The 15,295-nt window shown below is 38.8% G+C and overlaps 1 protein-coding gene across 3 annotated transcripts in view; it reads left to right on the top strand.

Annotated features, from left to right (window-relative positions):
* IQSEC1 (IQ motif and Sec7 domain ArfGEF 1) overlaps window positions 1-15,295 on the top strand; it is a 722,374-nt gene that overhangs the window by 202,179 nt on the left and 504,900 nt on the right. For all 3 annotated transcript variants that reach the window (XM_075073331.1, XM_075073330.1, XM_075073332.1), the window contains exon 2: window positions 9,376-9,405. In XM_075073331.1, the coding sequence (XP_074929432.1) occupies window positions 9,376-9,405 (30 nt within the window). The remainder of the gene's footprint in view (window positions 1-9,375; window positions 9,406-15,295) is intronic.

Raw genomic sequence — 15,295 nt, 5'->3', positions numbered from 1 at the left:
TTTTACTGTAGACCAGTTCTATTAATGGTGTTGCTATAGTTACTCTATCCATCTCAGCTGTGTTTGAATACTTTATGGTACAAATAGCTGCATGTAACTTCTATAATTGTTCAGTGCTTGTCTGTGTGTATATAGCCTTCCAATATTTTATTCACCACAATGGCTGGTGTGAGACTTTAATTTTAAACAGATAAGTAAAATAACACTAGTTTTTCATGGTAAGGTGTGCGTGCATAGATTTATTTATTTTTTGCCTCTGGTAGTCAATTTTCAGGCTAATATATCTGTAAAGCTAAGGTGGTTTAAATAATTTGCATTTGTGTGCATGCGCGCACATACACACAGATGCACACAACAAGATTTAAAAAAAAACAACCACCCTGGGTGCATATAAACTCTTTTTGAAAGATTCTACTGAAATACAAAATGATGCCCAAAATTACATTTTTTTCAAAATAGAAGGAACTTTTAAAGTGTTACCATTATTATATGCGGTGAATTATACATTGTAAACCATATAAATGAACAGAGCTAGGCTTACTTTCAATAAATTAATAAAATCATGATTTGTTTGTAGATAATATATTTATCTGCAGTCATTTGGATAGCCTGTATGAACCAAAATTTGGCTTATGGTTTAACTGCTTACTATGAATACTTGTGATTTTGCCATTCATGGCATATGACTGGTCACTTAATTGTATGTTGTTTCTTTTCCCTGATCCGATGACTTAAGCTTTATCAGTAGGTGGTATCTGGTTTTAGATTACACATTTCAGCAAACTTACACAAAATATTTGATTTATGAAACTTTTAAAAATTGCTTTACAAAATACCTGTGGAATTACTTCCAGGGCAAATATTTATTTGTACTATGATGACAGTTTTGTGTTCCATACATAAAAACATATTCATGTGAATGCTCTTAAAAGAGTGAATAACGGTTATGAATACCAGCAAAGTGAATCAGCAGAGATCCGTTTGAATCCTACTTTGAAATAATCACTCATCACTGTATTTGATTAATAGCAACATTAAGTCCTGGGCCAGTGGCAGTTTTAAGGTTAGATTTTTTGCAACCTGGCATAGGTAGAAACAGTTTCTTTATTCTACTGGAAATCTAATATTCCAGGCTTTCCAGTGAGATGCAGAGGACAGGATTCATTTTCTGTCCCTAGTCAGCCATCAGGTATCACTCATGGAATTATTATTTATGCAGGGTATTATCATGATGCTAATTTAACCATAATTCCTCATCCAAACAGTAACAAAACATTTATAAGCATTTGATCAAGATAATTATAAATGGATTAAACACAGAGGTGCTAACCACATATTGGTCAGCTCCAACTTTGTCAGGCAGGTATTAGCAATAAACCTTCCAAGAGTTTACCCTTTAATGAACAAGTGATGTTACTGCCTGATGCTAATTTAGCTGAAACCAGATTTTGGACGGTTTGGGTTAATTACTGGTTCAACATGCAAATCCTTTCTTTCTTACTATCCCTCATAACTGGGGCCTCTTCTCCCTTCTATCTCAGGGGTTGGCAACCTTTCAGAAGTGGTGTGCCGAATCTTCATTTATTCACTCTAATTTAAGGTTTTGCATGCCAGTAATACATTTTAACATTTTTGGAAGGTCTCTAAGTCTATAATATATAACTAAACTATTGTATGTAAAGTAAATAAGGTTTTTTAAATGTTTAAGAAGCTTCATTTAAAATTAAATTGAAATGCAGAGCCCGCTGGACCGATGGCCAGGACCTGAGCAATGTGAGTGCCACTGAAAATCAGCTCACGTGCCGCCTTTGGCACACGTGCCATAGGTTGCCTGCCTCTGTTCTATCTTATCAGTTACCTTTCAGGTCCAATTTTTCCAACTCAGCCATATTCTTTCAAAGCCTTCCCACGACTGTGAACAAACCTGCACTTTTTATACCTACAAAAAGTGCATTTTTTAAACTAACAACCTTTTATACACTACACAGATCTCTACACATCAACTTAATCACTTGTAGATCACATCTAGAAATTCATTTTGTGTGTGTGTATATATATATAATATATATATATATATATATATATACACACACACATACAGAGAGCGAGAACATTTCATTCTGTCATTCATGGTAAGCATCTCATGGTAACTAAGAAAACCTGGCTTTGAAGGCACAGAGAGTGGTATACATTTTTCAACAATGATTTTAGGATGACTCAATTTTTGGGTGTCCAACTTCAGAGACACTTAAAGGGGGCTACTTGTCAGATCAGTGGAGCATCTGCCTTTTGAAAATCACTAGTTGTGTTTGAAAATGTAGGCTTGTACTGATACCTTTTGAAGTGCTAAAATATTTCTTTTTTCCTAAAAAGATCTTGGCAGCTGGGAATAAGTATGTTTTAAGGAGTTATGTTGGGCGTGTGTGAAAGGGATTTGTCAGATTAGGGTTAAGTGTTAAGGTGTGCGTTCCTGGTGATAAATACCACTAGGATATAGCAGCCTCTCTCTCCAAACCAGGTCTTCTAGCTCCACCTGCCTGCTTTGCAAGCTCACAAATGCACAGTGGAATTATAGGTGTCTGGATTCTCCAACCTGGATCACATATGTCAGGTTAATTGCACTGGAACTGTGCAGTCAGCCATGGGTTTCTTTAAGACAGAGAGGTATGGTAGTGTGCATCCCCGTACCTGCCCCCTGCAGTGCAGTACACTTACTCATGTCTCATTCTCTGGATAGTCCAGTCAATTCTCAAAAAGCCTGCACTGGATGCCAAAAACCATGAAAATTGTTGCCCTATGTCCAATCAAAAAAGTGGGAATGACCTTCCACATATAGCACCGAGTGCAGTGCTAACATCTCAGGGTTCAAATGGGCCTGGCACAGAAATGGCTTTTGTAGCCACTCACTTGGGGGGGCCGGGGTAGTTCGCAGGGATCAGTCTTTCCATTCTCTGTTTTAGTATATACAGAAGACGCTTTAGGAGAGAATTTACCTTGTGCAATCATTCTAAAGCTTTCACTATGTATTTTTCATTTGTATTTGAAAAATTTACTGTACAGTTCAGTTACAAATAAATATATGATAAGTCAGATACCACCTTCATTAATGTGAACTGATCTATGGCAAGGGCCAATTCAATATTTATTTAACTGACTGCCTTTGAGTTGTTCCACTCCATGTTCCTTCTGTGGAAAAAAAAATCTTTGTATACAGTAGGATTAACTTTATAAACCATAAATAAGACTGCATAATATCACTGACCCTTTAGAACTCAAGCATTTACAAAGGTGAGGATTGTTCTTCACTGATGCCTTTTATAGGAGGTGATGTTATGCTTGTGACTGATACCAAATACTACAGTAAACTACCACATTTTAGTGCTGAAAGATACCACTAAACATAGCATCCTCTTGTTAGTTGGAGAATGAGGATACCCAGAAAGATTACTGAAAATATTTAAAGTAAAAGGAGATAATTACAATGAAATTGTATCTGTTTACAAGTTTTGTGTGTTGTTTACATCTCTCTGGAATAGTTCAATTATATTACGTGGTTTGGATTTTGCTACATTTTTCTTTCTGGCAGCAGCATTTCTTACTTTGCTTAAGGCAGCAGTATTCTCCAGAGCATTAATTTCTGTCATTTTGCATTGAAATGTTTGTGACGCTGCCTGTCAATACACTCCACTATCTCTGCTCTTTTTTTTTTTTTTTTTTTTTTTTTTTTTACAGATATTCCATATCTGGATGTCAGTCCTTGGTCTGTATTAAAATCACTAGCCACAGCCCGCTCAGTGACCAGAGAGCAATAATGTTCTTCAAAGTCCCAGCCACTCCCTGCCCAAAAAAGAGCATCTAGATCTGGTTCAGCTCTAGATGGGGGGGAGGGATAGCTCAGTGACTTGAGCACTGGCCTGCTAAACCCAGGGTTGTGAATTCAATCCTTGAGGGGACCACTTAGGGATCTGGGGCAAAAATCTGTCTGGGGATTGGTCCTGCTTTGAGCAGGGGGTTGGACTAGATGACTTCCTGAGGTCCCTTCCAACCCTGACATTCTATGAGAACCAAAGTGACATTTATTGGAAGTTATAATAGAGAAAACAGAAGGCAAAAAGGCCTTCAACACCTGACCATATCTACAAAAAACACTGACAATAAGGTGCTAAACTTCAGTTACAAAACCTTGAAAGCTACTTATTTCCCAGTATGGTAAAAATCTCTTGGCTTCTTCTCAGCCAAAGCTTTCCCTCACCTCTAGCATAATGTTTCATATTCTTCTTGGAGATGATGGCTTTTTCTAACCAGGTTTTAGATAGTCCATTCCTCTTTTCATCCAAAAGGTCACAAGGTCACAGGAGACATGAAATATTTTGTCATAATATATATTAGTTTTTGATAACCAACGTCCTTCTCTGTAAAATTGCATAGGCAACCTTAAGTTTGGAATTTCCTAACATAAGTTCTTGATTTTGCAACCTTAGCATTCTGTTAACATTTTTTTTGGGGGGGGGTGCAATTTCCCAAGTGTGTTTAAAAAGAGAACTGACCCAGAAATTCTGATTATTTTTTTAACCATATTGATAACATATTCCTTACCCTTCCCATTCCTAAACCTGGATCATCATCCAAGTTTTGACCTTTTGATCAATAGCACAGACCTCTAGCCAGGACCGGCGCTAGGGTTTCTGGCGCCCTAGGTGCCGGGACATTTCGCCGCCCCGCGCGCGGGTCTCGCGGGTCTGGGACCCCGGGGGGTGGGGGGCGCCCTGGGCTGCTGGGCTGCGGCGGCAGCGCACTGACCTGGGGGACACCTGGCAGCTCAGCCCCTCCAGCAGCAGCGGCTGCAACCATTTAAAAATTTGGGGGGGGGGCGCCACTTTTTGGCGCCCCCAAATCTTGGCGCCCTAGGCAACCGCCTAGTTGGCCTAAATGGTTGCACCGGCCCTGCCTCTAGCCCTTGAGCTAATAGCATAACTAGTAGCAGTAGAAGGCTGTTATCTTTGTGTGGACCAGGCTCTTGATGAGGATGAGATGCACTGTTTACAAGTGGGTTTCACAACTATTTGCTGACAGCAGAGAAATGTAGAAATGCAGGACTCCTGGATTCAATTCCAGATTCTGGAGGAGACTGTATTCTACTTGCTACAGACCCTTCTGCCTCTGTGCCCCCACTCTGACCCCACCCTCTCTCCTCCTCCCTTTCCCTGCACCACCCATGCCCTGCCTCCTGCCTTTTTGTGACTCTCCACCCCCTGAACACCCCAGCTCCTGTCCCTTTTCCCTCTGCCTTTCCTGCAGCCCCAGCCTGAAGTATCCACAGGGCAACTCTTCAAAGAATTTAGCTGCCAAAGTCAAAAGTCTCTACTGAAAGTGTGCCAACTGAGATTTGAAAGCCTCATAACTTGGCCAAATTTGGGCATATTCTCACAGAGATAGCACGAGGGATATCCCTCACAGCACAGCAATCCTCTTTCCAATGTAAAGCCCTTGTTCTAACATTTGGAGTCACTAGAGCTTCTCAAATAAATGGTTGTAAGAATTTTTTTAATATAGGGGAAAACAGGTTATTTTGACTAATTTTGTTTTCAGAAACAACTGAACCATATTAGCTGAAACTTTCCAAAAGCAATTAAGCCTCAAGCAGAAACTGAACATGGAAACTTTCAGTTTGAACAGTTAATGTTTGGTAAAACTTCTAAACAACTGAAAACAGGGTCTTATCATGGAATGTATCATATAAATTGGACTACAGGTTCCACTGCCAGCTCTGCCTATAATCATGTAATAATTAGAATATGTACTCCTCAAGAATTCATTACTTATAAGAATGGCCGTTCTGGGTCAGACTAAAGGTCCATCTAGCCCAGTATCCTGTCTTCTGACAGTGACCAATGCCAGGTATCCCAAAGGAAATGAACAGAACAGATAATCATCAAATGATCCCTGTCTCAGATTCCCAGCTTCTGGCAAACAGAGCCTAGGGACACCATCACTGTCCATCGTAGCCATTGATGGACCTATCTTCCATGAACCTATCTAGTTATTTTTTGAACTCTGTTATAGTGTTGGCCATCATAACATCCTCTGGCAAGGAGTTCCACTGGTTGACTGGGTGTTGTGTGAGGAAATACTTCTTTTTGTTTGTTTTAAAACTGCTGCCTATTAATTTTATTTGGTGACTTCTAGTTTTTGTATTATGAGAAGGAGTAAATAACCCTTCCTTATTTACTTTCTCCACACCAGGCATGATTTTATAGACCTCTATCATAGCCCCCCCATTAGTCATCTCTTTTCCAAGCTGAAAAGTCCCAATCTTATTAATCTCTGCTCATGTGGCAGCTGTTCCATACCCTAACCATTTTTGTTGCCCTTTTCTGAACCTTTGCCATTTCCAATATATCTTTTTTGAGATGGGGCACAATGTCACAATGATCGTTATATCTACTTCAGATGGGACTTTAATCTAGAATTCAGTGATGGCATTGTTAGATTTATGTGCAGTAACCAAAATTCATTCTGTATTCTCTAGTTAGCATCTCCTTTTTGTGCAGAACTGCATTAATATGCTAATGGGAAGTTGGCACAATGATAGTTCATTTGTGCAATCAACGGCACAGCTCTTACTATAGGCAAATGAAAGTCCTAAATAAAGATTCCAAAACAATTAAGCTGTAGAAGTTGGTTACAGCCATCATAGTTTCCTTTCATGTATTTTATTGGGGTTCTTACAAAGGATGTGACATGATTTTTGTTCCTCCCTTTTGGATACAGGAAAAGAAAAATCAGCTACAGATTAGGGCTCTCAATCACAGTTAACTCATGCGATTAACTAAAAAAAGTTAATCGCAATTAAAAAAAGTAATCATGATTAATCACTGTTTTAATCGCACTGTTAAACAATAGAATACCAATTGAAATTTATTAAATATTTTTGGATGGTTTTCTACATTTTCAAATACATTTATTTCATTTACAACACAGAATACAAATTGTACACTGCTCACTTTATATTTTTTTGATTACAAATATTTGCACTGTAAAAAAAAAACCAGTATTTTTCAATTCACCTCTTACAAGTACTGCAGTGTAATCTTTATCATGAAAGTGCAACTTACCAATGTAGATTTTTTTTTTTGTTACGTAACTGCTCTCAAAAACAAAACACAAAACTTTAGAGCATACAGGTCCACTCAGTCCTATTTCTAGTTCAGCCAATCACTAAGACAAAGTTTGTTTACATTTACAGGAGATAATGCTGCCCTCTTCTTATTTACAATGTCACCAGAAAGTGAAAACAGGCATTTACATGGCACTTTTCTGGTCGGCGTTGCAAGGTATTTATGTGCCTGGTATGCTAAATATTTGTATGCCCCTCCATGCTTTGGCCACCATTCCAGAGGACATGATTCCATGCTGATGATGATCAGTAAAAAAATGTGTTAATTAAATTTCTGACTGAACTCCTTGAGGCAGAATTGTATGTCCTCTGCTCTGTTTTACCCCCATTCTGCCATATATTTCATGTTACAGTAGTCTTGGATGATGACTCTGCACATCATGTTCTTTTTTTTAAGAACACTTTTCCTGCAGATTTGATAAAACACAAAAGATACTAATGTGAGATTTCTAAAGATAGCTACAGCACTCGACCCAAGCTTGAAGAATCTGAAGTGCCTTCCAGAATCTGAGATGGACGAGGTGTGGTGCATGCCTTCAGAAGTCTTAAAAGAGCAACACTCTGATGCGGAAACTACATAACCTGAACGACCGACAAAGAAAATCAACCTTCTGCTGGTGACATTTGACTCAGATGAGAATGAACATGCATCAGTCTGCACTGCTTTGAATTGATATTGAGCAGAACCCATGATCGGTATGGACACATCTGGAATGGTGGTTGAAGTATGAAGGGACATATGAATATTTAGCACACCGGACATGTAAATATCTTGAGACACCGGCTACAACGGTGCCATGTGAATGCCTGGTCTCACTTTCAGGTTACTTGGTGAACAAGAAGCGGGCAGCATTATCTCCTGCAAATGTAAACTAACTTTTTTGTCTGAGCAATAGGCTCAGACATTATTTTTGAATGAAGTTTATTTTTTGTACATAATTCTACATTGGTAAGTTCAACTTTCACGATAAAGAGATTGCACTACATTACTTGTATTAGGTGAATTGAAAAATACAATCTTTTTTTACCATGTACATATTTGTAATCAAAAGTGCATGTACATATAAAGGGAGCATTGTACACTTTTTTTATACTTTGATTTATAATTGAAATCAATATGTTTTTTAAAATGTGGAAAACATCCAAAATATTTAAATAAATAGTATTCTATTGTTTAACAATGCAATTAATTGTAACTTTATTGCACAATTTATCACAATTTTTTTAATCACTTGACAGCCCTACTACAGATTAACTAATCAAAATGTAAGTTTGTCATCCTTACCTCACCAGGATACAGAGGCAAATATTTTAGGTTTTCTGTAGTGCTAAGACCAGATGCATTTTTTGACAGAATCAGACAAATGACTTTATATATTCTGCTCTGGATTCTGCACTCATTCATGAAATTATTAAAACTGTATCCAGTTTCTATTTTTCTTCAGGGAAGAGAAGTTTGTCAGTTTGAATGATATCCTATTCAATCTCCATATTTAAAAATAGCAAACATGAGAGGAAAAAGTAGGTTTTGCATCATTGTGGATTCATAAAATTACTCTCAATTCGGAAGAGAAAATATGATGGCAGCCCTTAAATAACTGCAGTAGAGCGCATATTCTTTCACTTTCTCACAATTAAAGAAACATACATATTATCAAAAATCATATTTTAGGTTGATTGTATTTGCAATCCATAGCTCTTTGGAAGCAGAACAATATTTGAGAAGTCTGGGGATTAGGTTCCTAAATGCGTATGTCCATGACCTTTCAATACTGAAGAGAGACTAAAGAATGTAAAAGCTAATCTGCTGCTAGTATGGGATGTAAGAGGCTGATATTTGTACTTTACAAACATGGAACATAAATCTGTGATAGTGCATATTTACAAAAGGTCTTTATGAAAGTTCAAGAGTGTGACAGCTTACATTTAAGTGTCCTCGTTATTGACTTGTTAACTGTTGTCATCTTTTTAATTTCTCCTAACTGATTTCTTGTTACTTTAAGTAAAATTATTTTTAATTGCTAATTGGTAGCAAAAGTATAAAAGCACTGGAGATATAAAATGAAACTTAAAGAGGGAGCATTAAAGATGAGTAAATATTTCTGGCATTTGCAAAAGTGAATGAGGGTCTGTTTATTTTATGAATGCAAAGAGCTGAAGTGGTGGTGTTCTAAATACTACTTTTTGTTACTCTGCAGGTCCGAAGGTGAAAGCTCAAGAAGCATCAGGTATGTGTTTACATTGTCATTTCTTCCTTCTATCTCACAGTCCCTACAGAGCTGGTTATTTTAATGAAACAACGTGCTTTGGTTTCTGGCTTAATACTCCAAGTAAACTGTGTTTTGCATTTAAAAGGCTTGATTTAAAAGCACAAAACAAAAGAGAATGTTTTGCAATTTTTTTTTTTAATTTTTGTTTTAAAATTGGTCCTATTTTACACACACACAAAAGCACGCTATAGTGATTGTTTCAATTAGGACCAACAAATAGACAAGCACAGTGTTTGCTGGCCTTGTCTAGCTGCAACAGACTGCAAGAAGGTTCAGTTTAGACTTTTGTGTGTGAGAGGATTTTCTGTACTGTAGCAAAACCAAAGACTGGGACAGCCAGGGAACATAATTTCATTGTCATTTCTAGTGTTTCTTCTTACAATGTTGCATGTTGGCCATTACTCTACTCTAGCAAAGGAGTGCACCGACTCTTAGTTCTAGGACATAACAGCTGTCAAATTCCATGTCAATACAAAATGTCCCTCTGTTCTCATGTTTGGTTGGCTTTGTACAATCCTGTTCTTTTACATAACAAAAGAGAAACTTCTTAAATTTTCTTTAAACTAGTTTAATTTCATGGAGATCCTGATGCCCTGGAAGATGATGATAGGGCATCAGGCCTTTAATGTATGTAACATATTTTATAGTTATTGTCTTGCATTTGCCTCACACACTGAAAATATATTTCTCTTCTTTGCCACAGCTGTGAACTGTGGAACTCTTAATAGGCATTTTAAATCAGTCAGAACTTTAAAAACTGCACACTTGGAACCTGTTTCTGCATTTCACTTGCGTTCGTACTCTTTTTAGCTAAAACGAATGTCTTGATGCACAAGGAACGCAGGCTTGGATTCATGATTGCTAGATCCAGAATGGCAGCCACAAAATCTCTGCCTAAGTTCTCCAGTTTGCTATTTTCATGGTTACCATGTTTCCCCAACTGCTGGCATTGTAAGCTGTTCCCACCAGAAAATCACCACCACCAAAAAATCAACTCTAGGCTGCTCTAGTTTGGAGTATCTGCAAAAACTCACTGACTTGCAGATTAATCAGTTTCGTATTTGTGTATCAGACACCAAGAGATTTTCTAAAACATGAGTGAAAACTCTGCTCAGAATCACACACCAGCTCTCTGTGCCTTTCAGCTGATTGCTTAATTGGGACACTTTCCAATAAATATCAAATCGATGTGGAACTGACCTGCATGTGGAGTAGAGTGTGGGAGAAGCAGAAAGCATGTTCCATGCATGCAATAGGAGAATTAGAATAATTGGTTAGTAGTTCGGATTGTAGTGAAGGAGACATACACAGATACACAACTCCCTTACATTAGTAATTAGCAGGGCCTCACATTTCTAGAGTTGAAGAAACTATTCTTGGTATGGTATATTCAGATTATTCGTAAAAGAAGGAATGGATAGTTACTGTAGGTAAAGCATTTGAAAACACATGCTATAAATGTGCTATTTACTGAATTTGTCCCGTTTTAAATTTGTCTGAAATAAGGACTGAGTGAAAACTGAAAAGGGAACACAGAATTTTGCCTGTTTGTTTATTATGCTGGGAAGGGCCAGTATAAAGGCCCCCCCAACTTCAACTCCTGCCTGGAGTTGCTTAGGCTCCCTTAGTTGTCAAAGATATTATAGGTTGTGTAAACAACAATATGTTGGTAAGACAATTTCTTACTGCACTGAGTCCAATGGCCAGGCAGTGGAGTTTGACCACTTTGATAAATATTTATAATATGCAAGTTCATTTACCTATAATCTCTTCCTATTCATTGCAATATTGGTCTGCTTAGGGAGAAAACCCAATGTGATTTTAGCTATTTTGGGCTATATTCTGATCTCATAGGCTGAGAATCACTTTGCTGAAGTCAATAGAGTTACTCTAGACTTACCGTGATGTACAGGGGGGGCTCTAGACATATCGCCGCCCCAAGCACGGCAGCATGCCGTGGGGGGGCGGTCTGTCGGTCCTGCAGCTCTGGTGGACCTCCCGCAGGCGTGCCTGCGGAGGGTCCGCTGGTCCCACGGCTTCATGCCTGCAGGAGGTCTGCAGGACCAGCGGACCCTCCACAGGCATGCCGCCGAAGGCCGTCTGCCTGTCGCCTTCCCGGCGGCCGGCAGAGTGCCCCCTGTGGCATGCCGCCCCAAGCACGCGCTTGGTGTGCTGGGGCCTGGAGCCGCCCCTGGTGATGTAACTGAGATCCGATTCCTGCCCATGATGATTTCCTTCTTTGATATTTTGATTTTGTTGATTTGCCTTTCTTTGACTTAAGTGCTAGCAGCCATTTTCATATTTTATTTGGTGATTGGAAAAGAATGATCTGCTATTTTCATATGAAATCACTATAGAGAGCCTATTCTACCTTCAAGTGTGTGTTTACTAAAGGTTCAATTCACCCATAGAGGGCCTGCTGAAGTTCTTCTACACTATGGGAGTCCCATGATGCCCCTCTGCAGTCTAGAGGGTGCAGATAGAACAGAGATTCCTCTACAGTGGGGAGCTCAGTCTCCATGCTACCTTCAAATAAATACTTTGTCTGGTCCCATCCCATGCTCTGGGTATGAAACTCATAAATTAGAATTATATAGTGCAAAAACCAAAAGAACTTGACAGTAAGTATTCACCAGCAACTATAATGAGGATAATAAAATAAACCCAAACTCTTCAGCCCTCAGCACATCTTTTCCCTTAATGCTTGGGAAAATAGATGGGATCTGTAGCACTCTTGGAAGACTAATAAATCCAAACTTTGGTGGACTGGAGTAAGGGACTGAGTTACAAAGTTGGGGAATGCCCTGCCAGCAACATCCTGCTTCTCACAGCAAAGGGGTTGTCTAGACTGAGCATCTTCACAGAATGAAGCCATGACAGTACAGCACAGAGAAGCATTATTTCAGATAACCAGATCTCAAACTCTTTAGTACTTTAATGGCAAACACTAACACCTTGAATTCCTCCCAGAGGATAGGTGTAATGTTCTTTCAGCATGAAATTCATCTCAGCACTAGCACTAGCTTCAGTTTCAGAATGGGGCTACATCTTGAAATCAATCTAAAACAGGCCAGCACAAAGGGTGTATTTAGGAATAGGCCAGAGCTAATATGACTCTAATGACGAGAAATCCTGGCACGTGGGGTGACAAAGGGGCAGCATTGGCTATTTCAGCCCATGGGGTATATTCTATCCCTACACAGTCCACTTATGCTGAGATTTGCAGAGAGAGTAAATTTAATCCAAAATGGCTTTATACCCTTTTGCCTGTCTGTGTGTGTGCTTTTTTTCCTTCCGATCTTACTACTTTCGCTTTGCTTTGTTTTCCACAAAGGCCCACTTTTCTCTCTAGGTAATATCTTGAGCTTGTAGTCAAGTTGCTTGTATTGTTTTTTGCTTCTTTATTACTACTTTCTTAGTGCATAGCTCAAGGTGCAATTTAATCATCTCAAATGAGGCAATGAAGGCAGTTCAGGGAGCAGCACTTCACTTTTGTGACAAGAAGAAATAATCATTTCTCTGCACAAATGAATACACCAGTGAATGTAAAAATGCTGGAGAGATCAATATGCTGACCATAGCATTTGTCGGCTTGTTCTGCCAAATTGTTCTCAATAGAATCCATGAAGTAGAGTAGAGAGGCAAGAAAGATGCTGCAGTTTGGCAATCCAGGAATAAAATTCCCAGTTTGAATATTTATTGGACAAATAGATACTACTAAGGGATTTCATTCAGGGTTTGTTTCATACACTTAGATAATAAGAAAGAGGGCAGTGGCTGGAATTGACACATGTCAGACTCTTACTAGCTACAGTACACACAGAAAATGGCAATTTGTACTAATAAATGTACCATTTCACGAGCACCGTTTTTGCAAAGAAAGTAAAAAAAAAAAAAAAAAAAAAATGTTTATAGGATTGGATAACTAATAGGATTGATAATGAGACATGGTGCTGCTTACCCCTAGGTCATCAAAAGGCATTAGCATCCCCTGCTGTTTAGTGGCCTAATGTATGCTGAAGGAGTCTTAATTGACTTCCTTTTGGAATATTGTCCAAGTTATAGCAACCACTACCATAATTAGCTCTTATGTTTGCAGTCTCAGCAAATGGATGTGGAAATTGCGAGTGGTAGGGGAGCTGGGCTCCTCTCCCTTCTGTAAATGTGCTCAACGTAGGTCGGAGTGTGGGCTAATTAACTCCTGTGACTCTTAGTTCCTTATATTAACAGAAGGATGGATTAATTTAGTTGGCTCAGAGGCAAGTTTAATACATTAGTACCAGTCTTGTTAATCTACCATATAAAATTTAATACTAGCAGGTTTTTTCTTATTTACCAGTACAGAATTTTCCTTACCCTTCTGCATAAATGGGCTAAGAGAGGATTCTGGACAGTTACAACAAAGCTACAAATGGGTGTATTTTTGCAATAGTATCAGGAACTTTCTTCATTTTGTTAACAAATAAAAATAATAATGGAATAGTTGACTTAATGCAGTGTTATGAAATTCAAATGCTTGGTAAGATTTGGACTCAAACAATAGATTATTTCTTTTGGGGGAAGGAAATGAATACATAGGAGACAGTAGTCTGTGTCTAACTTACAATATGTTTATTTGTATTATGGTCATTCCTGTAGGCCCAGCTGAGATTGGGACCCCATTTTGCTCGTAGTTGTACAAACACCTAGTGAGAGCTGGTCTGTGTCCCAATCTGCTTACAGTCAAAATAGGACAGGACAGATAGAGGGTGGGAGGAGAAAATTCTCATGGTATGTGGTGTGTTTTCTTAAAGCCCCAGCTCCTGGAGTCATGTGAATACATCAGAATCTGAGCTTTAAAAGTAACAAGTTTCTAGCTGTCATGACTGTGGAGAAAAGCTTGAAAAATGTGAATTCTGCAACATAAAAACAAACCAGAAGGCAAATAAAAAGGATCCTCTAAATTTTCTTCTAAAATTCCCACCACCAGTGGAGATGTACTGTAAAGAAGATGCTGGAAGCTTCTGGCATTTAACTACTATTCTCCAACCTGGCTCAGTCTAAATCTAGATGAGACACTTAAATCCACCAAAGCTATTGACTGCCAGTATCTTGTTTATAATAGAGCTTAATCCAAGTCTGATCTAGTTTACACTCAGGGCCAGTCATGCCACCATCTGTTCTAGGAATGCAGGATATGTAATGGTGAGTTAAAGCCACTTCAGGAACTGAGCAAACACACTGGCTGTAATCATGGCTCTAAACACACTGCTATGTTCAATACTGCAAAAACAAAACTTATATAACTAGGCAACCTATTTAATTTGCTGAATGTTAGCAAGAAACTCCTTTGAGCAATTTTTTCGTGACTTCCCACCAAACCAGTGATTGAAAAAAGGAGGGTCTTGGTGTCATTCTTTGCAAGTTATCCATTTACCAGAAGGATCTTTATTACTTTTGTGAAATGAGTTCTGCTGCTGCTTAACAGTATGCTTTGAATGCTCTGACAGCACATTTTGTGCTTTGTCAAGGTTCCTTCCCCACTCTGAACTTTAGGGTACAGATGTGGGCTGGTATTGCTGCCACCACTCCCAAGCACTACTTTTCTTCCCTGGGTAGTCTTGAGAGACTTCACCAATTTCCTGGTGAACACAGATCCAAACACTTTGGATCTTAAAACAAGGAGAAATTAACCATTCCCCCTCCTTTCTCCCACCAACTCCTGGTGGATCCAGATCCAACCCCCTTGGATCTAAAAACAAGGAGAAATTAACCATCCCCCCTCCTTTCTCCCACCAACTCCTGGTGGATCCAGATCCAACCCCCTTGGATCTAAAAACAAGGAAAAATCAATCTGGTATTAAGAAAA

Source organism: Chelonoidis abingdonii, chromosome 17 (genome assembly GCF_003597395.2).
Source record: "Chelonoidis abingdonii isolate Lonesome George chromosome 17, CheloAbing_2.0, whole genome shotgun sequence".
Taxonomy (NCBI): Eukaryota; Metazoa; Chordata; order Testudines; family Testudinidae; genus Chelonoidis; species Chelonoidis abingdonii.
This window is presented reverse-complemented; position numbering and strand designations above follow the sequence as displayed.